Source organism: Argiope bruennichi, chromosome 4, assembly GCF_947563725.1.
Source record: "Argiope bruennichi chromosome 4, qqArgBrue1.1, whole genome shotgun sequence".
Lineage (NCBI taxonomy): Eukaryota > Metazoa > Arthropoda > Arachnida > Araneae > Araneidae > Argiope > Argiope bruennichi.
The window spans coordinates 84088601-84115399 of NC_079154.1; the positions used below are offsets into that span (position 1 = coordinate 84088601).

Here is a 26799-nt window from a genome sequence, read left to right on the forward strand (position 1 = left end):
GGTTATGTTTAGCTTCAATTAAATCTTTTATGCATAATCTGATTCTCATTCTTTCCTCAACAAAGTATTTTTAAATTTCAAATTATGATAAATATTGAAACAATGTTTTTTTTTTTTTTTAAAGATCTACGCTGATTTTTTTCTTGGTGTTCATACATGAACTTTTCAGAAATATTGAAGCCACATAACATGAAAACATAACACAGCAAATGAATCATGACTACCGCATTTGCTTTAAAAATATAACATCCTATGTCAAATAACTGCATGCTATATGACACATTACTATCACTTCACTTATTTATTTCTAATGTAAACTGTGCATTTGACCCTAATATGAACACTAATTTTACTTTTGACATTGTCAAAGAATATAAAAACTAAATTGAATCTTTATTTTCTGGCAGTTGATGAAAAACATGCAACTAAACTTTGTAAGAGTATTGGAAACAACTTCTATTGTATTAGAATATTGAGTATATTGATTATAAGTTTTTACAAATAAAGCATAAAAGTATGTTTAAAAAGTTTTCAAAATTTTGGAAATAATTGCTTAATAGCTAAACTAAGTTGGTATCATTATTATTATTATTATTTTTAATTTTCAAGTGGTATAAAAATATTACTGGAACGTATGAATTTGCATTTTACTTTAATGCTAATTAAAAGTTTAAACACATTTCTTTCTACTCCACATTTTCAGCCTCCAGAAATATGTTTGAGCCAAATTTTGCAATTCTAAGTCAAATGATTTATCCTGAAGAATAATAAGATACACATTTATTATAAATGTTTAAATACATGTCATAAATATATTTTGAAAACTGAATATAATCTTTGCAATTCCTAGAACATTTTTTTCTCATACAATAGCTTTTGTAATACTAAATTTCTGCTCTCATTTATAGGTTAGCTGAAGTAGAATTAAGGACAAGAAGTAATTCAACGCCTGATTCGTAAGTAGAATTTTTCATCATCATTATTATTTAATTCATTATTTTTATGTTTATAACTGTTATAGTGACTAAAACTTATGTATGGAAGCACTGCACTTTGACTTTAATAAATGTTGATATTGTCAACTTATAAACAAAAATTATTAGTTTCGCAGTACTTATCAGTGTTAACTTCTTTTTTAGAAGTGAAGATGAGCATCAATTAATTGCTCAATACTGTCAAACTTTGAGTGGAGAGTTAGCTTTGCCAGTGGTAAATAAGAATTGTGTTATTTTTATCTTGAAATAAAGAATTTGGATTTTATATGTTATATATCATTTTATTATAATAAATGTAACTACTGTAAATTCTTTTTCTCATAATATTTATAATAATTGTACTTTTTATATTAAATAATATGGTTTTTGTTTAGTTGAAATTTTAAATTTTTATAAGCAAGTTCAAATCAATCTTTCTTAATTTGGTATTTAAACATATACTTCCAGAAAATGAATTCACTACACTCCTCCTTTCCTCTTATTCTTTTGCATAAAATTGCTGCATAAAAGGAAATAGCATTTTTTTTTTTTTCGTATTGCTTAATTTTGGAAGGAATAAAAACGAGTGTTTAGTATTAGCATTTATCGCTGAATTCTTTTAAAAAATCATATTGTTAAATATAAGGAAAAGTCAGCTTTACATTTATCAATTGCATTTAGTTAATGGATTTAAAATCTTAAAAAAAGTGGTGCTAGTTTATTCCTTAAAACCAATGATTATTGGAATTTTTATTAAAATGTTGCTATAGTTAATATCACACTGTAATAATGTAATGTAATTTTCTTATAATGAGAAATATAGTATCTATCTTATATTCATGTCCCATATTTAGTCAGTATATGTTCTTACACTAACTGAATACAATTTTTATTAAAATCTTATCAAATTGCATGAATTTTCTTTATTTTGTGTAGTGAAGATGTAGTGCATTATATTTATTTGAGACATTTTTAAAAACTTATCTTAAAAAATTTACAGCCTAGAAGTCCTGCTCAAATTATGGCTTTAATTGATGCAGAACAAAGGGAAGAATTAGAAGCTATGATCCATGAATTAGAAGAAGAAAATAGGTATGTTTATCTGAGAAACTAATTTTTGCTATCATTTAACTCACTGAGTACAAATGGTGCATATGTCCCCCTCCCCCTTCCATGACCCAATTCCATACCCTTGCATTACAGCTAAAGAAGCACATCTATGGGACAATTGATATTCTAGTGCTTTGGGCTTTTGGAAAGAAAGGCTTTTATTGGATGGCATTATTAGTCCATGTCTTTACAAAAGATTTTTCTCATTTATTAATAGTTCTCTTACTGTGTCAGATTGGTGTTGGGCAAGTGTCTGTGAATTGTTGGATTTTTACAATTGTAAACAGAAATATATTCTCACTTTGAAGATGTTATAATTTTTCTTATCTATAGAGATGGGTTTTATTCCTCTAATTTTTATTTGTATAGTCATGATTAAAAGATTGCAGAATAAGGGGAAATATGTAAATTTGTGAATGATCCAAATAAAGAAATTTTCTGATAGTAATGAAAAATTTATTGATGACTGAATAAATGGTTAAGTACAACTCAAAGTTTACAAAGAATTGCTAGTTTGAAGCAAGATAAAAGAAGAGGACACTGGCTATGAATCTAAATTGTGTACATTCAATCTCTACATTGATCTGTGTTTTGAGAGTTTTCTTATATTCTTGAAGCATTAATTATTGCTGTATTCTATATCCTAATGTAACATTTATTTTTTCTCATGTTTTGTTGTGTTTTGCATCAATAATCTAGTATTATTTTAGACATCTTCAACTGCTGTAAAATATACTATATTCTAATTTTTTTAATGTTAAATATCAAGTATATTAATTAGAAATATTACTATGATTGAAAATATGTATATTATCACATATATAAAAAAAAGTTTTCAAGTATAGGGCACTTTTTATGCATTATTGTGTGTGAAATGTAAGTATGTTAGGCTTTTTGGAAATATCTACTTAATTCTATACTGATAAACTGCACATTCTGGGTGTAAGTAGCAATTTCATGGAAAATATAGTGCTTTTTAATTTTTTGTTTAAAAAGAATATTGGGTAAATTTTTGTGAGACTATTTAAATGAACATTTTTTATTTTATTTCCCACCTGTCCTATTTTCTATTGAACAGTGAATAATATATATATATATATATATATAGATCTGGAAATGATACAAAAACTTTATTTAATAAATGTTTGTCTTTTCTGGTGAATTTTTTTCTCTATCAGTTGAATAAATTCTTTCAAGTTTTAATATTTCTTTGTCTTGGAAAAATTGGTTGTTTTATAATAATGTATTCTTAAACTTCTCTTAAATGCATTGATTTTCTGTAAATCAGTGTGCACTTGATTGAAAATTCATATTTTCAAAGAAAAAAAAAACCCACCCATGTTAGACTTTGAACTAATATTTAAATAGTTACTCTGCTAAGTGACTATTTATTTTGAAAATATCTATGATTGATTTTGATTGGATTTTTTAATATTTTTCTTGTGCATTTTTACTTTTTATTGGATTAATTGGTATTTGTTTTGGGCATTTTTACCATTTTTAAGTGTTTTAAAGAAACATTTCTTATATATATGACTGCATTTTAAAAATATTATCAAATACTCTTCTTTTACATGCTATTTTGTCATTTCTTTTTACTTAGTATTATAATGTATTTTACTTTGAAAGTAATGAATTTTTAAAATATTAATAGTTAATATTTTCTTATCTCATATATAAGTAATATCACCAAGCTGCTATTTGTGAAATAGTGTAAAATATTCATATAGAATTAAAGATAACTAATTCATCTGAATGTTTTAGGCATTTGCAATCTGAGTATGAAAGGCTACGTGGCTCTCGTGGAAGTCGTAGTGTATCTCCTACTGTTACAGAAGAAGAACAAGAGCAGGAGCCTCTCACACCCTGCAGGGATGAAGAAATGTTAGCTGAAGCTAAGTTGTTGAGACAGCATAAAGGGCGGTTAGAGGCTAGAATGCAAATATTAGAAGATCACAATAGACAATTGGAAGCACAGCTACATCGTTTAAGGCAACTTCTAGATGAAGTAGGTTTCTTTAGGATTATAATTATTGTACAATTTATTTATATTGTATATATTTATTTTTAGAATTTAATTTATCTTAAGAATTTCTTTTTATAATAAGTGAATTATATATTAGGATTTCCATGATCTTTAAAAACTCCTTGAACTTAACTTTGCTGTGCCAAAGGTTTTGAAAAAATGTTTTATTTTTGCTTAATCCTTGAAAAATAGGCAAAATGAATGTAACTTTTTTTGGAAGGGGATAGAAGGGAAGAGAAAATTAATTTATGATTTATTTTGCCTTTAGATTTCTAAAGAAAAAAAGATTTTGATATGGGATGCTGTCAATCACTGATCTATTCTCTGTGTGTAATTTGGAAGGAAGAGTGAGGAGAGATGGTTGTGGTTGGTAAAGCAAAGAGGATAAACTGCTCAATTGTCAGTGAATCTTTAGTAGACCCGACAGCAATTGCAATTCAGAATGTATGCACGATGCTTAAAATCAGAATGCCAGCTACTGAAAAATTGGTTTTGAAAAGGGTTTTGCCTATCTAAAAGAATTTCCTGTCTGTAAATTGGAAGTCTTTTGACTTATTGAATGATTAGATGCAAAAAAAATCACTTTGGTTAGTTTAACCATTGTGTTGACTACAGTTTTATTACACTTAGTGAAATTGTATCCACTTGAAGTATCGAACTTCTTTTTAACTAATGTATGTAGATTTTTTTCAAAAATTTACTGATGGGAAGGGAGAACTACCTAACATTTTTTGAGAGAAATTAACTTTCCTAGAATTTTTTCAGTAGCAAGTGTATAGAGATTGTGGTTGTTGAATGTGCAATCGAAATTTAGAATACTTGGTTTCATTTATTGAGAATGTTGAACGGACCTAGTTTCCTATACCAAGATATGAACAATATAAATTTATTGCAGAATGTTGAAAAGATCTTACCTTAATCTGTTGAAAGGATTAATTTCCCCCTTAAATAACCCTTAAATGAATTTTTTTTTTGGTCATTGATCAAACTTTTCCAAATATTTTTTATAGGCTTCTAAAGAGAAAGAGGAACAAGATACAAAAAAGATATTAGCTATTTGTTTGGTAACTTACAGTGTTATGAGAATTGATGCTTTTGAAAGTTAATAATAGAGAATAGTATTTTTTTTTCAAGCAAAGATTCATGTTCAGTTAACAACAAAGTTAGTATGAGATTCTTTGGGCACAGAATGCCAAACAGTTTTAAAGTAAAATTTTAGCTAAAAGGTTTAAAATAAAATTTTTAAGACTTCTATGTATCTTCATTCATAGAGTTTTAACTAAGTACCTTCTCAACTGTATATTTGGCAGAAATATGAATTAATTTGATCCGAGAAAAATGATGAAAGAAGCCTATTCCTATTTTAAAAGATGAACGTTATTCTCTCTCTGTTCTACGCCTATTGTAAATTGCAAGCAAATACAGTAAAAAAAAAAAATTAATATATAAAATTTATATTTTGATAGAATTTGACAATTTTTTTAATAATAAGATTTGTAATTCATTAGAATTACAAATCTTCTTAGGAATTTCAAGTATTTAAGAATCAAGTCAAATGTCAAAATTATTTTATCTAAATATTTAGAAAATCAAAAATCCGATCAGAAATTGTAAGAGATGATTAAGATTAATATAATATTGTCCCATGGCTAAGCCGTAGTTGAAGAAGGATTTTCCTTACTTGAAAATATTGAATTTGTAGACTTTAAAGAAGAAACATATATGGCAAAACATTTAATTTTCGGTTATCTGAAAAAAAAATGCAATGGAGATTTTTCAAGTCGAAAGAGCTTAGATTTTATGCAAGAGGAAAGGAAAAGAAAAGAAAAACAGAAAGAGTGAAAAGGGTTATTTTAAATTGTTGTAAACTTGGGAAAGCAAGCACTACAATCTGGAAATGATAAATAAGAAAAGAAAATGGATTGCAGATGAACTAAATGATTTAAAATCCAAAAGATTGAAGAGAGAATTTCTACACTAAAGTAATCTGTGAGCCAAAAAATAGCTGAAAAAGTAGAGATTTTTGGTATATAGAAGAACCAAATACTTTTTACAACTAAGACCTTGACATACATCTTAAAATGTAAAAGAATGAAATGGAAACAAAGTTTTATTGCTTTATATCAATCCCTTGTATTTTTGCTTTCAATCTGCTGAGTAAGTAAGTAAGTTAAAAGTAAGGTTGGAGTTGTTTTTGAGATTTAAAAAGATTAATGAATTTTATTTAATCAATAATTTGAATGTGTGTTTATGAAGTGAACACTCTTGTAATAATTTTTATAAAATTAGCATCTAGTAGAAGCTGTATAGTGGTTAATCGTGATAGTAATTGCTTTATGATGTAGAATCATACTGGAGGAACTATAAGTTTTGACTAATTAACTGCAAGTTGAGTATTTTAAGTACTCTTCCTTTAAGCATTTAGAAGTAGTAGACAAGAAAGTAATGGTGTATATTAAGGTTAATAAGGGAAATTTGAATCATTTGCATTTTTATGTGTAATTTTGTGGCTGTTCAGCTTTTTAATTAATAAAAGTGGGAACCCTATATATTTTACATGCAAATAATTGAGTCTCTTTCCTTGCATAGATTTCAGTTTTTTTAAAAAAAAATATTTTAATGTTTAATTATTTGACAATTAAATATGGGATCTTATTGTGTATAGTTTCTTACTAATTTTGTATTTAGACTGATTAATGTATATATTCTATATTATAGATTACTTTTGACTACAAAAGGATTACTTTTTTGTTATCGGATATAGACCTTTATAAAATTATTGGAAATGTATCATTTGAAATGTAAAAATTCCTTTAAAAAATATCACTTCTGTTTAAAAAAAAAAAAAAAAAAAAAAAAAAAAACATAGTTTTACTCGTTATAAGCAAATGCTCTAAATATTATTCATCATGTTTAAAATATTTCTGTTGTATAATGTCTTTTAATTGCTTATGAATTTTCTCTACTATACAAATAAAATTTAATCATTTTTAATTGTTTTGTTGCTGTTTTATGTTGAGTGCTGCAACCTCAAATTGATATATTTATTTATGCTGTAATGCTAACTTAAGTAAATTCATTTCATTAGGTTAATCTTACTCTCTCTCACTTTTTTAGTCATCAAAGTTTTATGTAATTTAGTATTAATTCTAATCACCAAAATTATTAATATAATATTAAAGGAAGTTTATAAAAAAAATTTAGAAACATTTTTATCAGTTGTTATAAAAGTAGGCATGTTTCTAATTCTTTAATATCAGTAATACCAATCAGTCTTTAATACCAATTAATAATACCTTTCAGCCTCAGCCAGTTCCAGTCCGTGGCAATCCCCAAAACAATGGTTATGGCACTCCAAATGCTTCTTGGAATCGTACTGTCATTGTAGAACAAGCTCCTAGAAGGAATGGACAAATACCAGATCATGGTGGTATGTGCTGATTCGTTGCTGGTGTTGCATGATGTAAATTGAAAATTATTTTTATAATTCTATTCTTTGTTAATTTAAAATGACTAATCTTTTGTTTCCCTAAGAAAATTCTTAGATTGCTTTTCTAATCAATATTTTTGTATTCTTTACCTGGACAAAAGTTTTAAAGAGTTTAGCTGCTATTTTCCAAAAAATATTTTTATATTCAGTTGATGTATTTTTGTGGGAAAATAAATTTAAAATGTTTTTATTTAGCATCTATGTATAATTATTTGCAGAATTTTTAATTGAATATCAGAATATTTAGATTCAGATTTTTTCCCCCTTTAATGTAGAGGAAATTTTCTTCTTTCTCTCTAAAATTATTTAATTTCTTGAAGCAGTGCTTGTCAGAATCTTAATTTTGGACAATTAAGAAAGTTTACTTCTGATCCTATTTTATTATTTAGGTTCTTTTGATTTTAGATCATTAAACTGACAATAAAACTTAATAATAATAATAATTTTTAAAAAATTTTTTAGCTCCACAAGTTTAATTTGACTAAATCATGTGAGCATTCATAAAGTCTGGATATTATAAAACTTTCAAAAGTAGAAAAAAAATGGAAATAAATTTACGTGAACTTATTAAATTGAGACAAATATAACTTAAACTGCTAAGGATTAACATTATATTTGTAGAGACAATGGTATGTCTGAGAGAATGAAGTTAAAAAATTATTATTATTCATTAAAAATTATGTTAAACAAAATATTTACTTCTTTATATCAAAATGTTAAAATTTACAAGAAATTTCATTTACCCTCCCCCCCCTTGACAATATTTGAAATTGTTAAACTTATATTCTTATGTTTTCCATTTATCTAATGATTATAATACTTTTTTATTTGAAATTACAAAGTATATTTTAAATCTAATTCTTAGTGCTGCTCATTTATTTCCTAAAATTTTCATTTTATCTTTTAAAAATTGATTAATGTTTTAAATATGCTTAAAATTTACTCAATAAGAGAAAATGCTAATGCATTTAACTGTAATTTGAATTAATGACGAAGCCTCACACCAACACAAATACATTTCTTTTGGTGTGTAGCTTCAGTTGAATAAGCACTCTAGATTTGCTCTCTACACTTTATTTAGATAATTCTTAACTGTATAAAATATTACAATAGCAGGATAGAAAACCAGGATTCTCACAACTCTTGCAAATTTCTAGAATTTTATTTTGCTGTATACAATTTTGAAAAAATATTTGAATTTTCGCTAAGTCCTTGAAATGTGCACCCATTATCATTGGAAAGAAAAAAAAAACATGAATTTTAGACTTTAATAGTGTTAATATGTTTGTAAAGTTGTAGTTTAGTAATAGTTAGTATAAAATTAACATCCAGCAGCAGCTAACAGTAAGAGCACTTGCATTATGATCTCAAAGTTCACTTTGAATTGCAAAGATGAGCATAAAAGTTCTTCCTTAGTGTTCTTCACTTAAGAAACGGTAAGCGACAAAGTAATGATGCATTCGAATATGTAATAATATCTGGTTTATTATTTACATTTTCATGTTTAAAATGTATAATTTTATGGTCCTTAAATTTTCTTAAAAGATTATTGAAAAATCTTCTTTTTTTTCTTCATTAAGAGTGACATTCTTGTGTACTTATAAATAATATAACTGTATATAAGAGCTTTCATAGCACCAAATGTAGACAAGTGACAGTAAATAATTTCTTGTGACCTATTTTCGACAAACATTTCCAGGAGCAAATATAATACATCTGCTATGCTCTGTTCAAATATTCATATATGCAAATATTCACAAGTATATTTATAAGCACATGAATTTTAAATTAAAATATAAGTGTAGAATAAAATACAAGATATATTTATGTTTGTAATAAAAATCTATGTACAAAATTTATTTATATATTAATTGTATTAATATCAAAACGAACATTGCAGGTTCTGCTCGTGTTGGTAATTTGTTACACATGGCTGGCAACTTAGGAAAAGCTGTAGGTACTCTTGTAACTGTGATGACAGATGATGAAGATGCCAGTGGCTCAGAGGATGAACTCAAACACTGACTGAAAATAAATCCGTAATAAATTTCCTCCAAAGACTCTTCAACATTCTTCAAAGCTTGCGTTTCTGCAAGTTGTTGTTCTGTGAAAAACATTTCCAAGATCTTACCTCAAGCATGAATTGGAAGCACGCATTTATACGAATCATGAACTGAATGTGAAAAAACATATCATAGACCAATGCCAGAATGTCACTTCATCTTTGCCTTAGTATCTGCACAAGGGTCTCTCTTCAGATGTGACTACGAATAGTATTTTTTTAAATTATTACCTAAGTCACCTTTGTGTTGAGTACCCATTTACTTGCTTAGTAGACTGATGGCATGGAGTTGTTTCAACTTTAGAGATTGGAGCTACTGATTTTTAACCTCGAATATGTTTACTTTGGAGATTAATAGAGTCATCCATATCATACTGTTCTGTTTATAATTGATTTAAATTTATATATGTATTTTCAAAGATGAGATTGAAAGATTTATGTATAAAGATGGGTATTTATTTTTGAAATGGTTAATCAATGGGCATGATGAGATGTTATTTAGATTGCTCATTTTCTTTCAATAATGCTTGCTTTTCAGTATGCATATAAAATAAATATCAACCAGAAGTTGAAATTTACTTTTTAAATCATTATGAATGATTGATAAATTTATATAAAATATAATAAAATTAAAAGTCAACAGTGCCCCCCCCCTCCCATTAACTTTTAGGAAGAAAATTATTGGAATTGTCACCTGTGAAAATAATTATGAACTTACTTTATGGCAATAAAAGTTCAGAAGAGGTTTTTCCATGTAAAATTATACTTATTTTTGTTGAAAGTATACTCTCCAGAAATTCTGAAAATATTTTTTTTTTCTTTTTCTAAAGGTTTTCTACATTATTTGGTTTGCTTAAAAGTATGTATCAATGCGCAAATTACATTTGATTGCTATTATTTATTATTTATTTATTTAATATATAATTTTATATAAAGAAGTTCTATAATACTGGGATTTCTAAATAAAAAAAAATTGATATCAGCAAAAATTATAATTGTGGTTTGCTATCTTTGAAACACTAAGAACTAAAACTTGATTCATTAAATCTGTTTTATTTTTCAAATACAATAATTTTTTTATTATCAATAAATCTATAATTTCACTATTAATGCAAGTTTCATAAAGTCATTTGAATCATCTTGTCATCTGAGATATTTTTCATTATGTTTTAGATTACTTTTATGAATTGATATTGTAAATATTATATTCCGATTTGAAATGTATATAGTAAAGTTATTGTTTGATTTTCAAAACCAAAGCATATATGAAAAGCTATTTCAGAGTATGAAAATATCTTATGAACATTTATTATTGAAATTCTGACAAAAGTATATCAAATATAGTGTGTTTGTTTATAATTCTTGGGAAAACTATATGTGCTAATTTAAAAAAATTGAATTCGTATAAAATATGAACTAGAATAATTTTAATCTTTAAAACATATCTATGTAAATTAATGAATTGCATTACTTCTATTTTGTTTTGTATATTAGGACCAAAATGTGAATTGCCCAAAGAGAGAAAAGGCGGTAAATGTCTGTATTAAAAGGCAGGAAACTCATCACACTAAGTAGTGTCATCATGTGCCATATCATAAGTACATTTCAACTGTTACATTCAAACACATTACTTGAAGGCTAACATGGCATTCTTCAGTTAAAAGAATGTGCATTTTTTGTATCTTTTTTTTAAGAAAGTCATTCATGTGTGCTGCCACTAGTTAGGTAGATAGCTGACAATTGAAAATGAGACGGTAGCTAAAAAATGTATCATAAGTTATTCGTGACTCCAATATTGTAAGTATTTTGTAATGCATTTATGAGACATTCGCAGCGTTACTGAAACAAGATTTACTTTTTTTTTTTTTTTTTTTTTTTTGGAAGGGCGAGTGTCTTGTAACATTTTTTCATTATTTCATCTTCAAAAGGCATAATTCATTGCGATTTTAAAAAATTGATTTTTTTAAATCTTTTACTTAATTACATGTATTGAATTTTAAATATTTCTATGTTAAAGAGTTATAAAAAGGAAATTGAAATCCAGCAGGTAAAGTGCTACTTTTCTTTTGCTGAAACAGAACTAATGATTGACGTTCTGTTGATGTTCATGATGAGTGTAAAGTTGTTATATAACTTTTGCAGCAATAAACTAAGAAAATTTAGTGAATTTCTTTTTTGTTTCTTTCTATCTGAACATACTTTGAGAATACCATTGACCAAATTTTCTTTAATTTTTTCACACACTGGTATTTTTCTATGTCAAAAACAATATAATTATTTAATTATAAAACTTTATTTTATTCCGACTTTAGAAATACTACTTTTATGTCTTTTACAGTATTATTGAATAACCAAGTAAGAGCATTTCTTTTTGAAGTGAGAAAAAAATATAACCTTCTATGTATTGTTTGTTAATAAACTCCATTTTGTGATGAAATAATTATTTTCAAAATTAAACTGTTTCAATACAAATACTTGCTTACGTGATCCATTAAAAACTTTTTAAAAAAGTAAGATGGATTTCTTTATATTTACAGTTTCTTATCTATATTCCAGCTATTTTCTACATAAGAATATTTTGATGCAACCAAAATATAATGAAAAAATATAAATATACCAAAATATAATATGTTAAATAAATGAAATAAAGTATTAAATATTAAAAGTTATAAAAAAATAAAATAATTAAAAATTTTTTACTTAATTACATGTAATTAAAGTCTCACCATTGAAGATCGTTTCTTACACATTTTTTTATTTACTGATTTTAAAGAATTTAAATGCAGAATTTTTCAAATTATAATATTTTTTATTGTGATAAGAATTTTTAAGTTAAGAATATTAATTCTCTATCGATAAGAAAGATTATTTCAATAAAATCTACATGAATCTTTGTAAAATGTAGATTTTAATATTCTCCAAAAAATGAAATTGTAGAAATTTATATTGATTATATGTAGTCCTATATTTAATGTGATTTATACATTAAGGTTTTCACATATATCTCATTAGTTGAAACCTTCTTTGTTGCATTTATTATGAAAATGAGAGTGTTTAGGTTTCAATTCTTATTCAGTAGTTTAAGATATTTTAAATGCTTATTTTTGACGTCTTCACATTATTGCAGACTTTCTGATATAATTACTGATGGCAAGAAAACATATAATTTGAACAATATTATTTTTTTCTTAAATACATGAAATCAGTTAAGGTATTTTTGATGTCATAGCTTTAATTCATAGATAATGTCACAAAATATTTATCCTAAAAAGAAACCTTGCAAGATTATATATATATATAATGTGTGTGTGGATAAGCATTATTTTATGTGAAGCAGAATGCAGGTGCGACAAGCAGTAAAGCAGACTTTGTATTTTTAACTTCGTTTTATTCTCTTGCATGATTTATTTACAAGAAAGCGCGGACAAAGCACTCTGCCACAGTGCGGCTCAAAAGCAGAAGTTGGGAAGAGAGCGAAATAAATTATCCCTCGACTTATATGAGATATTGATAGTGAAAATATTTTTTCATAGTACTAATATATTATAAAGATTCTGATAGGGATTTCTGATAAATATCAATCACAAGTAAGGGAAACATAGGGATCTTTTAAAAAAGAATGTGCTTATTGGACATTTTTCTAGCCCTTCACGCGAAGTGTGAGAAGTGTCGGTGTTTAGCTGATGCAGCAATTTTATAAAGATTCTCTTGAATTAATTAAGTAGAAACAATGGAATTGGATCAGGAAATAAGAGAACATTTTAGAATGACTTTATGGGCTGAATTAAGATAAAACTTTGATTTCAATTCTAATTAATTTACAGAGTTTAAAATATTATTACATACACACACTTCTACTATCAAATATTAGTTATCTGATTTGCCATTTTTTTTTTACAAAGTTAATATTTCTATTTTAAAAATAGAAAAATCCAATAAACTTTAAATCTAGTATGCTTATTAAGTAATTCCTCGAGTTCATATTCAGACATTGAAATTTATGTTGTATCATCAGTTTTACAAGTAAGAATGCAACAAGTTCTTTTGAAAAGTGAGACGTCCCAATATTTAACAAGATGGTGCCAGTTTTAAATGTCCTAAAATAAATATTTAATTCATTATTTTGTATAAATTAAAAACGGATATCCAACTCATGACTGGGAACAAAATGTGAAAAATATTTTCTTCAGATTAGGATAATCGAATATTTGTTTAGATTTTCTGAGTAGTTTTGGATTTCGTCTAAGGTTTTTTTTATTAGTAGACGCTTTAGAAAATAATGAATTTAATATTTACATTAGAGCATTCAGAATTGATATATTTTCGTATTTTAGTCATCTTGCTACTTACATACTTGTAAAATCTGCCTATAAAGAAGAATGCGTGTGTGTGTTGGTGATCTGCTGGACAGATGTTTTGATTTATATTGATAATATTTATTGATTTATGAGAGATTACATATGAAAATGGGCACAAAAAAAATCAGTAAAAGCGTTGAAACAAATTTAGAAATGAACCAATAAGCTAGAGAAACATCTAGGACCGATTAGTCATGCAACCTATGAAAGCCCAGCGATTTGAAGAAAAAAGCAACAGTTTTCTCTTTTTGAATTTAGAGGCGCTGGAGCTGCATTCTGAGCATATCTTGCTGCGAGTGCTGCTGATTTCTTTCCATTCTCATTCAAAATTCATCTTTGTTCTCACAGCGTTTTCCCGTTTATCTCATAGGATGTTTATGAGTCTTGATTTTGGTCCTGATAGTTTTGAAAGAAACACAGATGTTTTATTGAAAATTCATTTTCCTTTATTGGAAGTTATCTTCGATACATGCAAATTTTTCTAAACCATAAATAACTTCTGTCTACTTAATTTTCTAAAAGTTTATTCAAATGGATTTTTATAAGGAATTAAATATTACATGTAAAAAAATATGAAGGGTGCAGAACATTTATTGCACATTTTTATTTCATATTCATCTTTGGATGAGCATTATTTAATTAGTTGAAGTGTCATCACTAACGATTGAAAATTAAACTTAAAATTTAAGTGAAAAAAAAAAGAAAATTAGATGAGTACAAAGTATTATAAGCGTATGATGCTTCCAAAGTAGTTCGAATTAACTGTTCATCAAAATTTGAAACTTGTTCAAGAAACATTTAAAATCAATTTACTTAAAATATTTATTTGAAATTCCTAGAAACCATTATTCTCGGAGAACCAACTATGAATGGACGAATATATTTTTGCTCTTTGTTAAGAGGAATAGTCCAATTTCAAAATTTAAAAACATTGTGAAATGCATGGTATTAAATTCTAAATGTGAAATTAGCAATATTATTAATTTTGAAAGAGAAAAACGTCAATTATCACTTCTAAATGGGAAGAAGATTCCAAACGAATACCTGAAAAATCTATGTACTGTTTCAGATATTTTTAACATCATGTTGATAAGAAGAAAAAATCCGCCGATACTGGAATCAATTGCAATAATAAATCTAGATTTACAAGATAAAAACCGTTAAATGGCATAATATTAGAAATCTTTGCTGTGACATGCGACTCAATACTGAACAGTTTGTTGAACCCTGTAGGGAAACTAATTAAAAGATGTCAATTGGAAATATATTGTGACCTTGATGAAGCAATTGTTTACCTAAATGATTGCAACAAGAACAAGTCTGTCTATTAGCGAAAACAAACGTGCATCCGTCAATTCAAATAAAGTTTCTGTAGGAAATTTGTAATTGAAAATAAGAAAAATGAAAAAAAAAAAAAATTAAATCAACTAAACTTACGATCAAGAGAAAATTTTACTTCCTGAAGAAATTCCATTTCTTTATCCAAATGACTTGCAAAGGGTGAAATTTCATTCAGACAAAGTTTCAAGTCGTATTTCGAAAATTTACACTCTATTCCTACAAAAAAAAAGATTGATACAGGTATTGCTATATATCTTTTTAGTACATTCGTGCAAAGTCCCCTAATGTTTCACTTGTGGACTATACCGTCTTTGGTTTGTTGAAAAGGGCACTCAAACCTATTCCTATTGGTGGATTCTAAAAAGTAGTAAAAGAGGAAATCAATACCCCTTGAAATTTTCCGAAATCAACTTCTACCTTGGAAATCGCGATGTAAGCTTATAATTCGGAAACAGTCTATCAGATCGACATTAAAAAATAATGTTTACGTTTTAAAATATTAATTAAAGAGATTCGAAATCGTTCTAAAAATGTGTTAATACCCTCTGTAATTTGTAATGACACGCTTTGCAGTTGTTCTAAACCTGTATTTTTCTTATACACATTTTAATGTGATTTTTTTAGTTTGTTTTTTAAAAGAAAGATTTCATATTCTTTAAAAATTTTCTACAACTGTTAAAGAACTGTTTTCTAAAAACTTCAACCAGGGTAGATAGAAATGTTAAGGAAGAATTTAAAACTTAGGGTGCACTAGGAAAAACGACTAATATATTTGCAGCAATGATTGTATGAGCTGTTGACACCTACTATCATAGCTAATATTTAAAAAAAAAATCATATGAACCTCAGATTATTTGATAAAATTATATTCTGCGCATAAAATATATTGGTAAAAAGAAGTATCAGAATTAGTCTTCATTAGGTATTGCATTCAAAATCGAGACAAATAATGAATAACTCTCCGTCTGATCATTACTTATGTAATCTATGTTTCTTTGTATATACACAAATTTGTATTTTCAACTTTTTTTTAGATGTAAATGATCTGAACCAACTGAGTAAACAAATATACCTAAGGCAAATTTATAGGAAACTAGAACTATATTAAGAAATATAGGACACAAAAGAAATTAAACCAATTTATAATTTAAAGAAAAAAAAGCGAAATTATCATAATTTTTTTTAATTATTATTATCAAGGTTTAGTAAAACATGTGTCCATCTCGTATCTTAAAATTGGTTGGGCAAATTTTTGACCAAATTATCCAGGAGAATTTGGGATAAATACTGCCAATTTTGTCTAAGCGCCACTACGAGGTTTTAAATGATAAGCAAAGTAGGGTCACGGGTTTTCAGGTACCTCTCAAGTAAACGGTCTAAACATGCCAATCGAAATAACCTTCTTTTTCAAAAATATTATCAAAACCCGCTACATCATGAGAGCCGCCGCCATTATCATCCAAGAAGTTGAAGCATTATCAACCGATGAGGACATGATATCTACTTTATGAATATAGGTTTATTTGTACTTTCATCGTTTCAATTTTTTCTCGAGAAACTTCTTTAATAACGGGGAAAAAATAAACTTCTGAATATATGGTTCACCATCTACATACTAATTATGCAATAAAATTTATTTATCACTTTTGATATAAAAATATCAATTGTGAATAATTTTTTAAGAATATTCTTTTATTAAATTCGAAATTAGTAAGCATGGCAGTTATTTTTTCTGAAGTTATTGATGCATTCTTATGTTGCTTCGAATGAGCAAGATTGTCCATGAATCTAAGGAAGATACCAGGGATCTTAGTTATGAAGGTTATCTACGGAAGAATCAAGTTTTCTTACAAAGTAAAAACAAATGTGCCATAAAAAATTCTAAAGAAATTATGTTATGTTGTAACTCTTTGAAGTTTCATTTGTCCCCAGTTGTTTATTAAGATAATGGAAAGATGCTGGATACATGCTGCTTAACTCAGAAATAAAATTATTTTGTGAAAATACTCAAAGTCCTCGTGCTGTGTGTAATTACCCTCTGCCCGAAGAATTAATTGGGTAATTACACACAGCACGAAGAACTTGTGCTTTCCCATAAAATAATGCTATTTCTGAATTTAGAAGATGTATTTTATGTCTTTCTAAGATCTTTTACTAAAATGAAAGAAATTAATGACATAGATTCAACTGCTGCTATGAAATAAGTTTTTTTCCCCCTAATAAAATTGTTTAATATGTTGCGCTTGTCAGAAAGATTTTAAGGAACAGAAAAATACACGGTAAATGAAAAACTAATTATAAAAATTATTGAACAAAAAAAAAAAAAAGATTCTATTTGGGTACATGTATTTCCAAATTGGTAAAAAAAATTGACAAAATATTTTAATTAACTTCAGCGTACTATCTCTTTTGTAATTGAAAGGGAGTCAAAATAATAATTTTGTTCCCACATATTGGCTAACATTTGTTTCATAAGACTTGGCATCCATTATTCTACCGTTATTATTTTTAATTATTATTTAGATTATTATTTTTTATTTATTATGTCTAGATTATTATTTTTGGACATTTTACACCGCAAAATGGTGAATAAAATGAAAGCATTTCCGGAATTCTTGATTTTGGCGAATTTCCTCGTTTTAGGTCTCCTTTAGTTCGAAAAACACAATTTTGGAAAATGTCCGTCCGTTTGTCTGAGACAAAGATAACAAAAATGGTTTGAACTAGACAATTAAAATTTGGAATACTGTCTTTTCACTAACTTTGCCGATTTTTGTCAAATTTTGAGTAAAATCTGTTCCCGGGAAGTCCGGCTGTTCAAATATAAGTTAACACGATTACTATAAAACGAAGAGAGCTAGATAGATAAGATTCGGAAAATAAATTTGACATCTATAGTGTAGCCATCTGTCAAAGTTTGAAACAAAACTAACAACGAGCTGATTGACTGCCAGTCTGTACTTTCAGACATATGTTAACACAATAGTTCAGAAATATTTTAAATATATCAAATTAGTTATGGGATTTTGTAAATACAAGTGCGGTTTTGTGTTAAAATTGTTCAAGTACAAATTCGATTTTAGGATACTATTAGCCATATCCCAGGGATTAATCGCCAAATAACTCGCCAAGGATGACACGATAGATTCAGTAAAAATGTTAAATTCATGCCAAAAGTTAATATTTCATAGCTATCGTACACCAATATCATGGAAGGCGTTTTCTAGCATGATAAGTTTATTAGAAAGCATGCGATATAGTTTTGGGTAGAACCATTCCCGCTGCGGGAATGGTGTTTTATATATATATAAAAAAGGCAGAAATAAGTATAAAAATCATGAGTTATAGAAGATTAACGTCTATGGAAATTGGCTTTAAATCGTGAATCGCAGAAATTGAAAAGTATCAGAAAACATTTCAAATTCCAAATCTTCGAATTTAGATTTCTATCACCTGCCTTTGTTCTAATCAGATCACAGAAAATATTTCTGCAAAAAGATTATAGCAGGAAGCTCAATCAATATTTAAAAAAAAAAAAAAATATTTCGGTTGGTTTAATTCATCATTGCATTTCGTGTGACCAACTATTGTTTAAAAATCTAACACTCAATAAAAAATTTAATTGCAAAATAAAAATGTTCTCGTATAATAGCTTGAGATTTGCGATAGCAGATGACGTATCTCCCGCTTATCTTTTGGAACGTATTATTTTATTCCTATTCGAAACTTGTGTATTTATCGCTCATACGGCTAATTTAATTCTGCGGTTTAACCACGATGATATGCCACGATTTTCGGTGATAATAGAGATTCATTGTATCAGTTTTATCTTTACTTAAAGCTCAAAGTGTGTGTGTGTGTGTGTGTGTGTGTGTGTGTGTGTGTGTGTGTGTGTGTGTGTGTGTGTGTGTGTGTGTGTGTGTGTGTGTGTGTGTGTGTGTGTGTGTGTGTGTGCTGGCACTCTACAGGCTAGACCGTCTGACCTAGAGCAATCTAATTTATCACATTTATACTTAGGAGAGTGGGAATGAATGATTTTTTTTTTTGAAAAGTTAATTAGAATTTTAATTAGAAAGCGACATTTCAGCAATGACTTTCGGAAATATTACAGGAAAAAAGTAATATTTACATTATCTTAAAATTCAAAAACATTTTTTGCATGATACCTATTAAATTGCTGCATAATTTTTTTTTTTCGATTTAAAAAATATTTTAACTATTTATTACACTTTAAACATTTTAACCCTTTAAAGGAGCATTTTTTTTAGTCATATTATGTTAAAATATTTTTAGGCTTGAAATTAGAATAAGAAAAGGGATTCATTTAGCTTATTAGATAAATTTAATTTGATTAATTAATTTGGTTAATTAATAATTAAGTGACAAACCAAGACACATCATTGTGTGTGAGATAAAGAACTGAAGCATCTAAGCTTCTGTCTTTCTAAAAAAATTAGTCAGAACTTATGCCAACCTACATAATTTCATGCAAAGATTGATAAATTTGGTGGGAAGCATACTTCCCACGGCCCTAGAATGGGTTAAAGTGTAATTTTTAGCCGGTGTCTATAAGAAATAAAATAAATATGAAACATGATATTTTCTGTAAAAGTAAATATAAACAAAACGTTTTTATGTCTTTCAAAATATCTATATTGCTGGTTCAATCCTTCTGTGTTGTCTTAGGCAAACATGGTTTTATGTATACAGAAAATCCACTCTAATGTGAGCCCAATAGCTGACTTCCAAATCATTAATAATAAAAAAAATAGTCTAAGCGAAGTAAAGAATGATTATTTCATGTAATTAGCGGCAATAAATGTTCTGATGAATTATAAATTTTATGTTTTTATACAAACCCACCTCCAAGGAATCATATTTAACTATTCTTGAACCATTAAAATTTCAAACAATAAATAAGATCCACTGTATTGCGATTAAAACTGAACTATGAAAATTTGAATAACACTATCTTATAAAAACGCGCAATTAATATTACTGCGTTTTAAAGGAGACACACAAATCATGTCTAGAGTTTCCTCAAGGCTGTCCTAGTCTAAAATTATAAAATTATCGATCTTCCTAAAATGATAATATATAAATATACATAACTTGGTCAGATTTAATAGCAGAAGATAAAAGGGTTATTTTTTAATTTAGAAATTAGAATGTTAAGAATGTTTTACTGAATAAGATTCTTAGGGTCAAAGAACTGCAAAGAATTTAGACTTCATAATTTTTTTAGAAGTACATTTATTAACTGAAACAAAAGAAGATAGTATTATTTACCTCATTTAAATCCTATGAAAGTAATATTAAAAACTGAATTTTATGATGAATCAGAGAAATTTTTTTCAATGATTCTTTTAGATATTACATAAGTTATAAAAAATAATCTATAGTGCACATAAGATTTTAATACTGAATGATTCTGTTTCTTTACTTATATATTTAACGTATCATTCAAACTTATCTTTTCACTAATATTAATTTAATATTAATGCAATTTCTGTCTTCTGAATTTCGGTAATATTTAAAAAAAAATATATTTTGCCTAATTTTCAACAATAAATTACATTTTTACCCTGAAATGTGTACTAATTTTCATTGTTTCTATAAATATGTAATTGCTCGATTTTCTTTCATTGATGAGCCCTGAGAATTTCTATTTAATATATGCAGAGTCAGCATAAGGAATTTGAAAAAAATGAAGTTACAATACCGAGAATTTTCGAGGATAAATGAATGACACATTTATAATTTAAATAGCGCTATGATCTTATGGAACTTGTCTTCATTAAAAATACTCATGTATACAATGAATAGAACATGTGTAAGAGAACTGAAATAACACGGTTGGTATTTTGACGGAATCATCGGTATGGAGTTATATCTGAGAAATATAACTGAAATTAAAAATAACCAATATCCCTGACGATTCAGCTGGACACCAAAGGCAACTAGTTCTGAATAATTAAGCTATATGACCAAGGCTGCTGCTTTTGATTTATAGTTATTTTTTTATAACAACCCTTTCTGGTAGTTTGTCATATACTTTGTATTTTAACTCAGATGTTATAAAAATTCATTGAAACTAAAGTACATATTACTTTAGAAAGAATGAAAGATATATGTATGCAACTATTGAGTCAGAAATCGAATTTAGCTGCAATCCTAGAAACGGAATTTATGTACCATTTACGCATTCCCTCAAGGGCTGTTCGTCATATCCGTGCCCTTCCATTCAAAAAAGTGCCAAGATGTCAAATTCCATCGAATTTAAAGGTTTCTATGGCCGACTTCTTTTTGTTTAGCTTTAGGGGTTAAAGAGTAAAAAGAGTTTTGAGCTGCCCTAATCCGATTTTAGAAAAGGGTTTATACTTTACCTATTCTATAAGCAGCTTTCTTTTTTTCGATTAAAAAATTTTAGCTCAAATATAAATTTGGCATTTTGGATCTTAAACTGAATATCGCTTTAATGAAGAATTGATAATTTTTTTTTTTTTAAAGATGCAGAATCAATAAATAGTGCCACCCTATATCGGAGCTTCAGCTTTTTGTATCCTAGTAGTGCTAAAATCACTTATGTAGTCATTTCATTTTTCAGTCAATATTTTATCATTAAGTCAAACTCGTATGAAATTCCTATGGTTTCACCACGTGAGATTTACATTATATTTTGCCATCTTATTAGCAACAAGAATGAAATGAATACATATCTTATGTGAATACAAAATTCCGCTCCCTGCCCCTGAACTGTTTATCTGAGTCTGAATTGTATATCTGTCAAATTTTGAACCTAATCAGTCCATGAAAAAAATATGGAAATGCACACTTGATCATCTACAACATATTACATAGTAAAACAAGAAACGTTCGAATCCCTATTAGCACAAGTTATTGTCCGATATCTCCACGATATTGTTCGATATTCTGATTCCAGCCAATATCATATAGACATCCAGACAGCCAATATCATATATCATCTTAACAATGTTGCTCGACATTCTGATTCCAGCCAATATCATATAGACATCTAGGCAGCCAATATCATATATCATCTTAACAATGTTACTCGACATTCTGATTCCAGCCAATATCATATAGACATCCAGACAACCAATATCATATATCATCTTAACAATGTTGCTCGACATTCTGATTCCAGCCAATATCATATAGACATCCAGACAGCCAATATCATATATCATCTTAACAATGTTGCTCGACATTCTGATTCCAGCCAATATCATATATCATCCTAACAATGTTGCTCGACATTCTGATTCCAGCCAATATCATATAGACATCCAGACAGCCAATATCATATATCATCTTAACAATGTTGCTCGACATTCTGATTCCAGCCAATATCATATAGACATCCAGGCAGCCAATATCATATAGACATCCTAACAATGTTGCTCGACATTTTGTGCTAATAGGAATGAGTATTAAACAGTTCCGAGACTAACTCTATTGTTACGAAACGATTTATTTATCTTCTTGGGTGCACTGTTACATTTAAAATAGTCTCCTTGCAATGCTTAGCTGTGACTCCATGTTCTAAAATGTGCCATGGAAGAACGCTTTTCAAAAAAACTTTCTGTGATTCTTTTTGAATCACCTCGATAGACTTCTCATTTTCCTACATGATATCCTTCTCTTGAAGCATGCGTACCATTCCAAACTCTTTGCACGAATCATGATAGTTTGCTGAATAAAAAAAACCTGTTACACCATGCGCAATTTATCTATGGCAGATTTGGAAATTTTTGAAATATCAGTTTTTTTTTGTTGTTGTTGTTGTTTCTTTATACTGAAATTATAAAATTGATAACGCTTGTGGTCAGTGGCAGATTTAAGTATTTTGTGAAAATAGGAACGTTTTGAGGTCCATCTTTTAATAACTTATTAGTTATTTCAAACAAATTTTTAACCTTCATCGAATTTATACTTTTGTAATCTTTTTCAAATTTTGTAAAAATGCATACACTATTAGTACGTAATACTCTACTACATTGTTACGATATTTTCACAATATTGTCCGTTCAGTTCATTTATAATAACTTTCAGTTTTAAAGCAACACTAGAGCAATTTTGGGATAAACCTCATAACTTTGAGCTGCGGTCAGATGACGAGGACGATACCTGGCACCTCCCCCTTTTCTAACTTCCGCACCATACCAGTGGGAAGACGTTTGGTCTCCGATGGATTTAATATGTACCGGACCCGCTTACACGACAGATCTTCGGCGGAATCGGGTCTCGAATCGGGAACCCTCCGTTTCCGCAGCCGAGACCTTAACACCAGGCCACCACGGCCCACACAATATTGTCCACCATTTAGAATATCGAGGAACATATTGGAGATATCGGGAAACATCTTGTGCTAATGGAGTGTGTTCCTATTTCTTTTATTATGATTCTTAAATGAAAAACATTCAATTTTGTAACAAAAATTATTTAATCAAATGCTTGGTGAGCATAAAAGATGCTATAATTAAAGTGATTTTAATAAAACAGATAGGAACTTAACCAATCATGACTGACGAAGTGTTAATACTATTCTTTTATTTTATAACTCGCATAATTCGTATTTTTTTTTATCAATTTAATTGGCAGGTATGCTTATAATAAAATTTTAAGTCTACATGCCTGCTGTCCTAAGTGGCTACAACGTGGGAAATCCGCTTAAGTTCGAAGGTACAAAAGCAATAGCTGCACAGCTACCAAAACGCACAATGCGATCTTATGGCACGAATGTCGGGATACTCCTTGTGAGACTATGTGTGCAACTAGTGCTGCTCTCTATTGACGTATAATGGAACTAACTAAAATTTATGGTTCTATCTCATTTAAGTGGTAATTAAAGGAATAATACTTTTAAACATACATAATTTCATAAAATGCATTATTTTAAAATTTTGTGGTTGAATATATTAAATAATTTTATCATTCTCACTAATATTCAGATATTCTATGCAATGATACATTAACAAATGTAAAGCATTTAATTTTTCAGATATCATAAAAACGTGAAACAATGCTTTGAATTATATAAGAGATAATTCAGAATATTCTGTGTTAAATCTATAATTTATACAGGAAGAATAAAAAAAAAACAATAAGCCGGTGAAGTCAAAGAGCTTTTAATTTCTCCGTCTTTTGCGCCGCTGTCAACCGATTCTGATGAATTCGAGGTCTAGACCTGAGGTCAAATTTTGGTTAGACAATCTATCAACGTCACCTCTGAGGCCAATCCAACAACCAGAAAAAAGGAGATAAAGTACAGAAAAGAACAATAAATAGTTTTCTGAACTTACAGGGCACAAGAAAATAAAAAAATAGATAAAATATTTGAATACCATGGTGAACAGTTTTATTCGATAGAATTTTTTGGGTGGTTACTAGGGATGGGCGTTTCGGGAGTGTCAGGAAAACTAAAATAGTATTTTTTTTCTTTTTTTTGCATCATGTATATTGCAAAATCTTTGAAGACAATATTCATTGTGCTACTAAGCTAGCTGTCAATTGCCGCTGAAATATTTTTAAATATTTTCTGTTAATAGTTTTTGCCTGTCTGTTTTCGTGATTGGCAACGTGTTGCGTTTTTTTGTTTATGTAATATTTTCTAAGAAAATTTAGTAGAACATGGCAACGTTAAGTAATATTTGAGTTTGGATTTTGTAGTTTGTTTCTTTTTATTAAAGAAAGAACTAAAGTAAAGTATAGAATAAACTATGAAGCTGGAATCTAATAAAGATCATATAAACGTGCACGATAATCTATTTTAACATATTTTATGATTACAGGAAAAATCTTGATAAATTATCCAAAAAAATATAGTAATATTAAAATCAAAATCATAGCTGAACAACTTTTCAAACACTTTAAAAAAATAGGATATTAGTTGAGAAAATTCAAAGCTCTTCCATCCCTATTTGCCAGTCATTAAATGATAGTATCTTTCATCATTTTCAACCATCCGTAATGTTACATATTTTGCCAGCCGTTATCTCTGCTAATAATATCGAAGAAAGTGTGAGTGATGTATATATTGAGACTCTATTAGACAGATCATTTGAGCTTAAATCTTCTAAATTTGGTGCATATATACTTTAAAGGGTGGAATGAATGGACTGAATGAGGAATGATTGTTTTGGTTAAAATTTTTGTCAAAAAAGTTCAACAAATCGAAAAGTCTTCCGTTTTATCACAATAACTCTCTAAGTTAATATTGCTTACAACTGATTTGTATAACAGTTTCAGTCTTTAAAAAATTTCTTTTTAATGATATCAATTCAGTTGTTGTCCAAATATTTCCTGAATTTTGACTTTGAAAATTATTTTTCAGGATAATTTTCAACAACAGATTTCATAGTGCAAAGAAATTCTTACCGTTTTCATGTATTGAGCAAATGTTTAATCGACTAGTCTTCTATTGCTAAAAATTAAGAAAGATTCTGCTCAGTGTCTGAGCAGTTTTAAAAGAGGAATCAAGATGGGAAATTATACTGTATCAAAAGAGAACATGTAATTTGAAGTATATCACCCCGATACTTTTTTTAATGACACTATAATATTATAGGATTAAACTCAATAACGAACGTATATGTATACAATAAATATAACAGGTGTAAGACTATTTATTAAAATATCATGCTATTAATATCTGTTATAGTTTGATGCTTGAATATATTTTGTTGAGGTAATCCTGATCACCACGTTATGTTTAAGAAATTAAATCATAATTAAACAGATCCCCTATAACTGGCGAGATAGCTGGTTGCCAAATGCGACTAGTTAATTGTATATTTATTCAACATGTTTTCTGCAATAAAATTAGAATGGTAATTAAAACTATTTATAGAATGATTAAAAATGCTTACTGCTTTGCTATATAGTTGGGTATGAAAGCCTCTTATAATATCTAGAATAATTATTAGAACGGCTGCTTCAATACTAGTAGTCAAGAGCCGGGTGTTTTAAAAATGACCGGTATATTTCAAAAATCAATAAAAACTAAACGGGAAGCGATAGAAATATACCGTTTGCTGCAATATGCTTGGGACAACAGTAAATTTTCAGGCAGACAAACTTTCGAAATTAGTTACAATTTACAACAACAGATGGCAATGCAACCGATTTGAAAGATACAGAAGAAAACGCAGTCTGAGTTCGCCATTCTGTAAGTCGTCTTTCTGCTTTAAGCGTCTGCTGTTCACAGATTGCAAGTTTGTTGTGAAAAAATGGTTTATTCCTTAGAACAAAGGATTTTTCTGGTGTTGGAATTCCACCGCGTAGAACACAGTGTTATTGCAACAAGACGAAGTTTTCTACGAAAGTTTAATGTAACCAAAGAGCCGAAAAGCGATACAATAAAGGATCTGTTTGAAAATTTTTGAAATCGCTAGACATGAACCCCTGCGATTTCT

The 26799-nt window shown here is 28.0% G+C and overlaps 1 protein-coding gene across 7 annotated transcripts in view; it reads left to right on the forward strand.

Annotated features, from left to right (window-relative positions):
- LOC129966737 (dystrophin-like) overlaps positions 1-11829 on the forward strand; it is a 249446-nt gene extending 237617 nt beyond the window's left edge. For 6 of the 7 annotated variants that reach the window (XM_056081279.1, XM_056081286.1, XM_056081285.1 and 3 more), the window contains 6 exons: positions 909-956; positions 1140-1209; positions 1975-2066; positions 3849-4092; positions 7414-7540; positions 9501-11829. In XM_056081279.1, the coding sequence (XP_055937254.1) occupies positions 909-956; positions 1140-1209; positions 1975-2066; positions 3849-4092; positions 7414-7540; positions 9501-9625 (706 nt within the window). In that variant the 3' untranslated portion in view covers positions 9626-11829. Of the gene's footprint in view, positions 1-908; positions 957-1139; positions 1210-1974; positions 2067-3848; positions 4093-7413; positions 7574-9500 lie in introns of all 7 variants that reach the window. The other variant, XM_056081284.1, reaches the window with a different exon arrangement.
- Positions 11830-26799: the final 14970 nt, after the last annotated feature.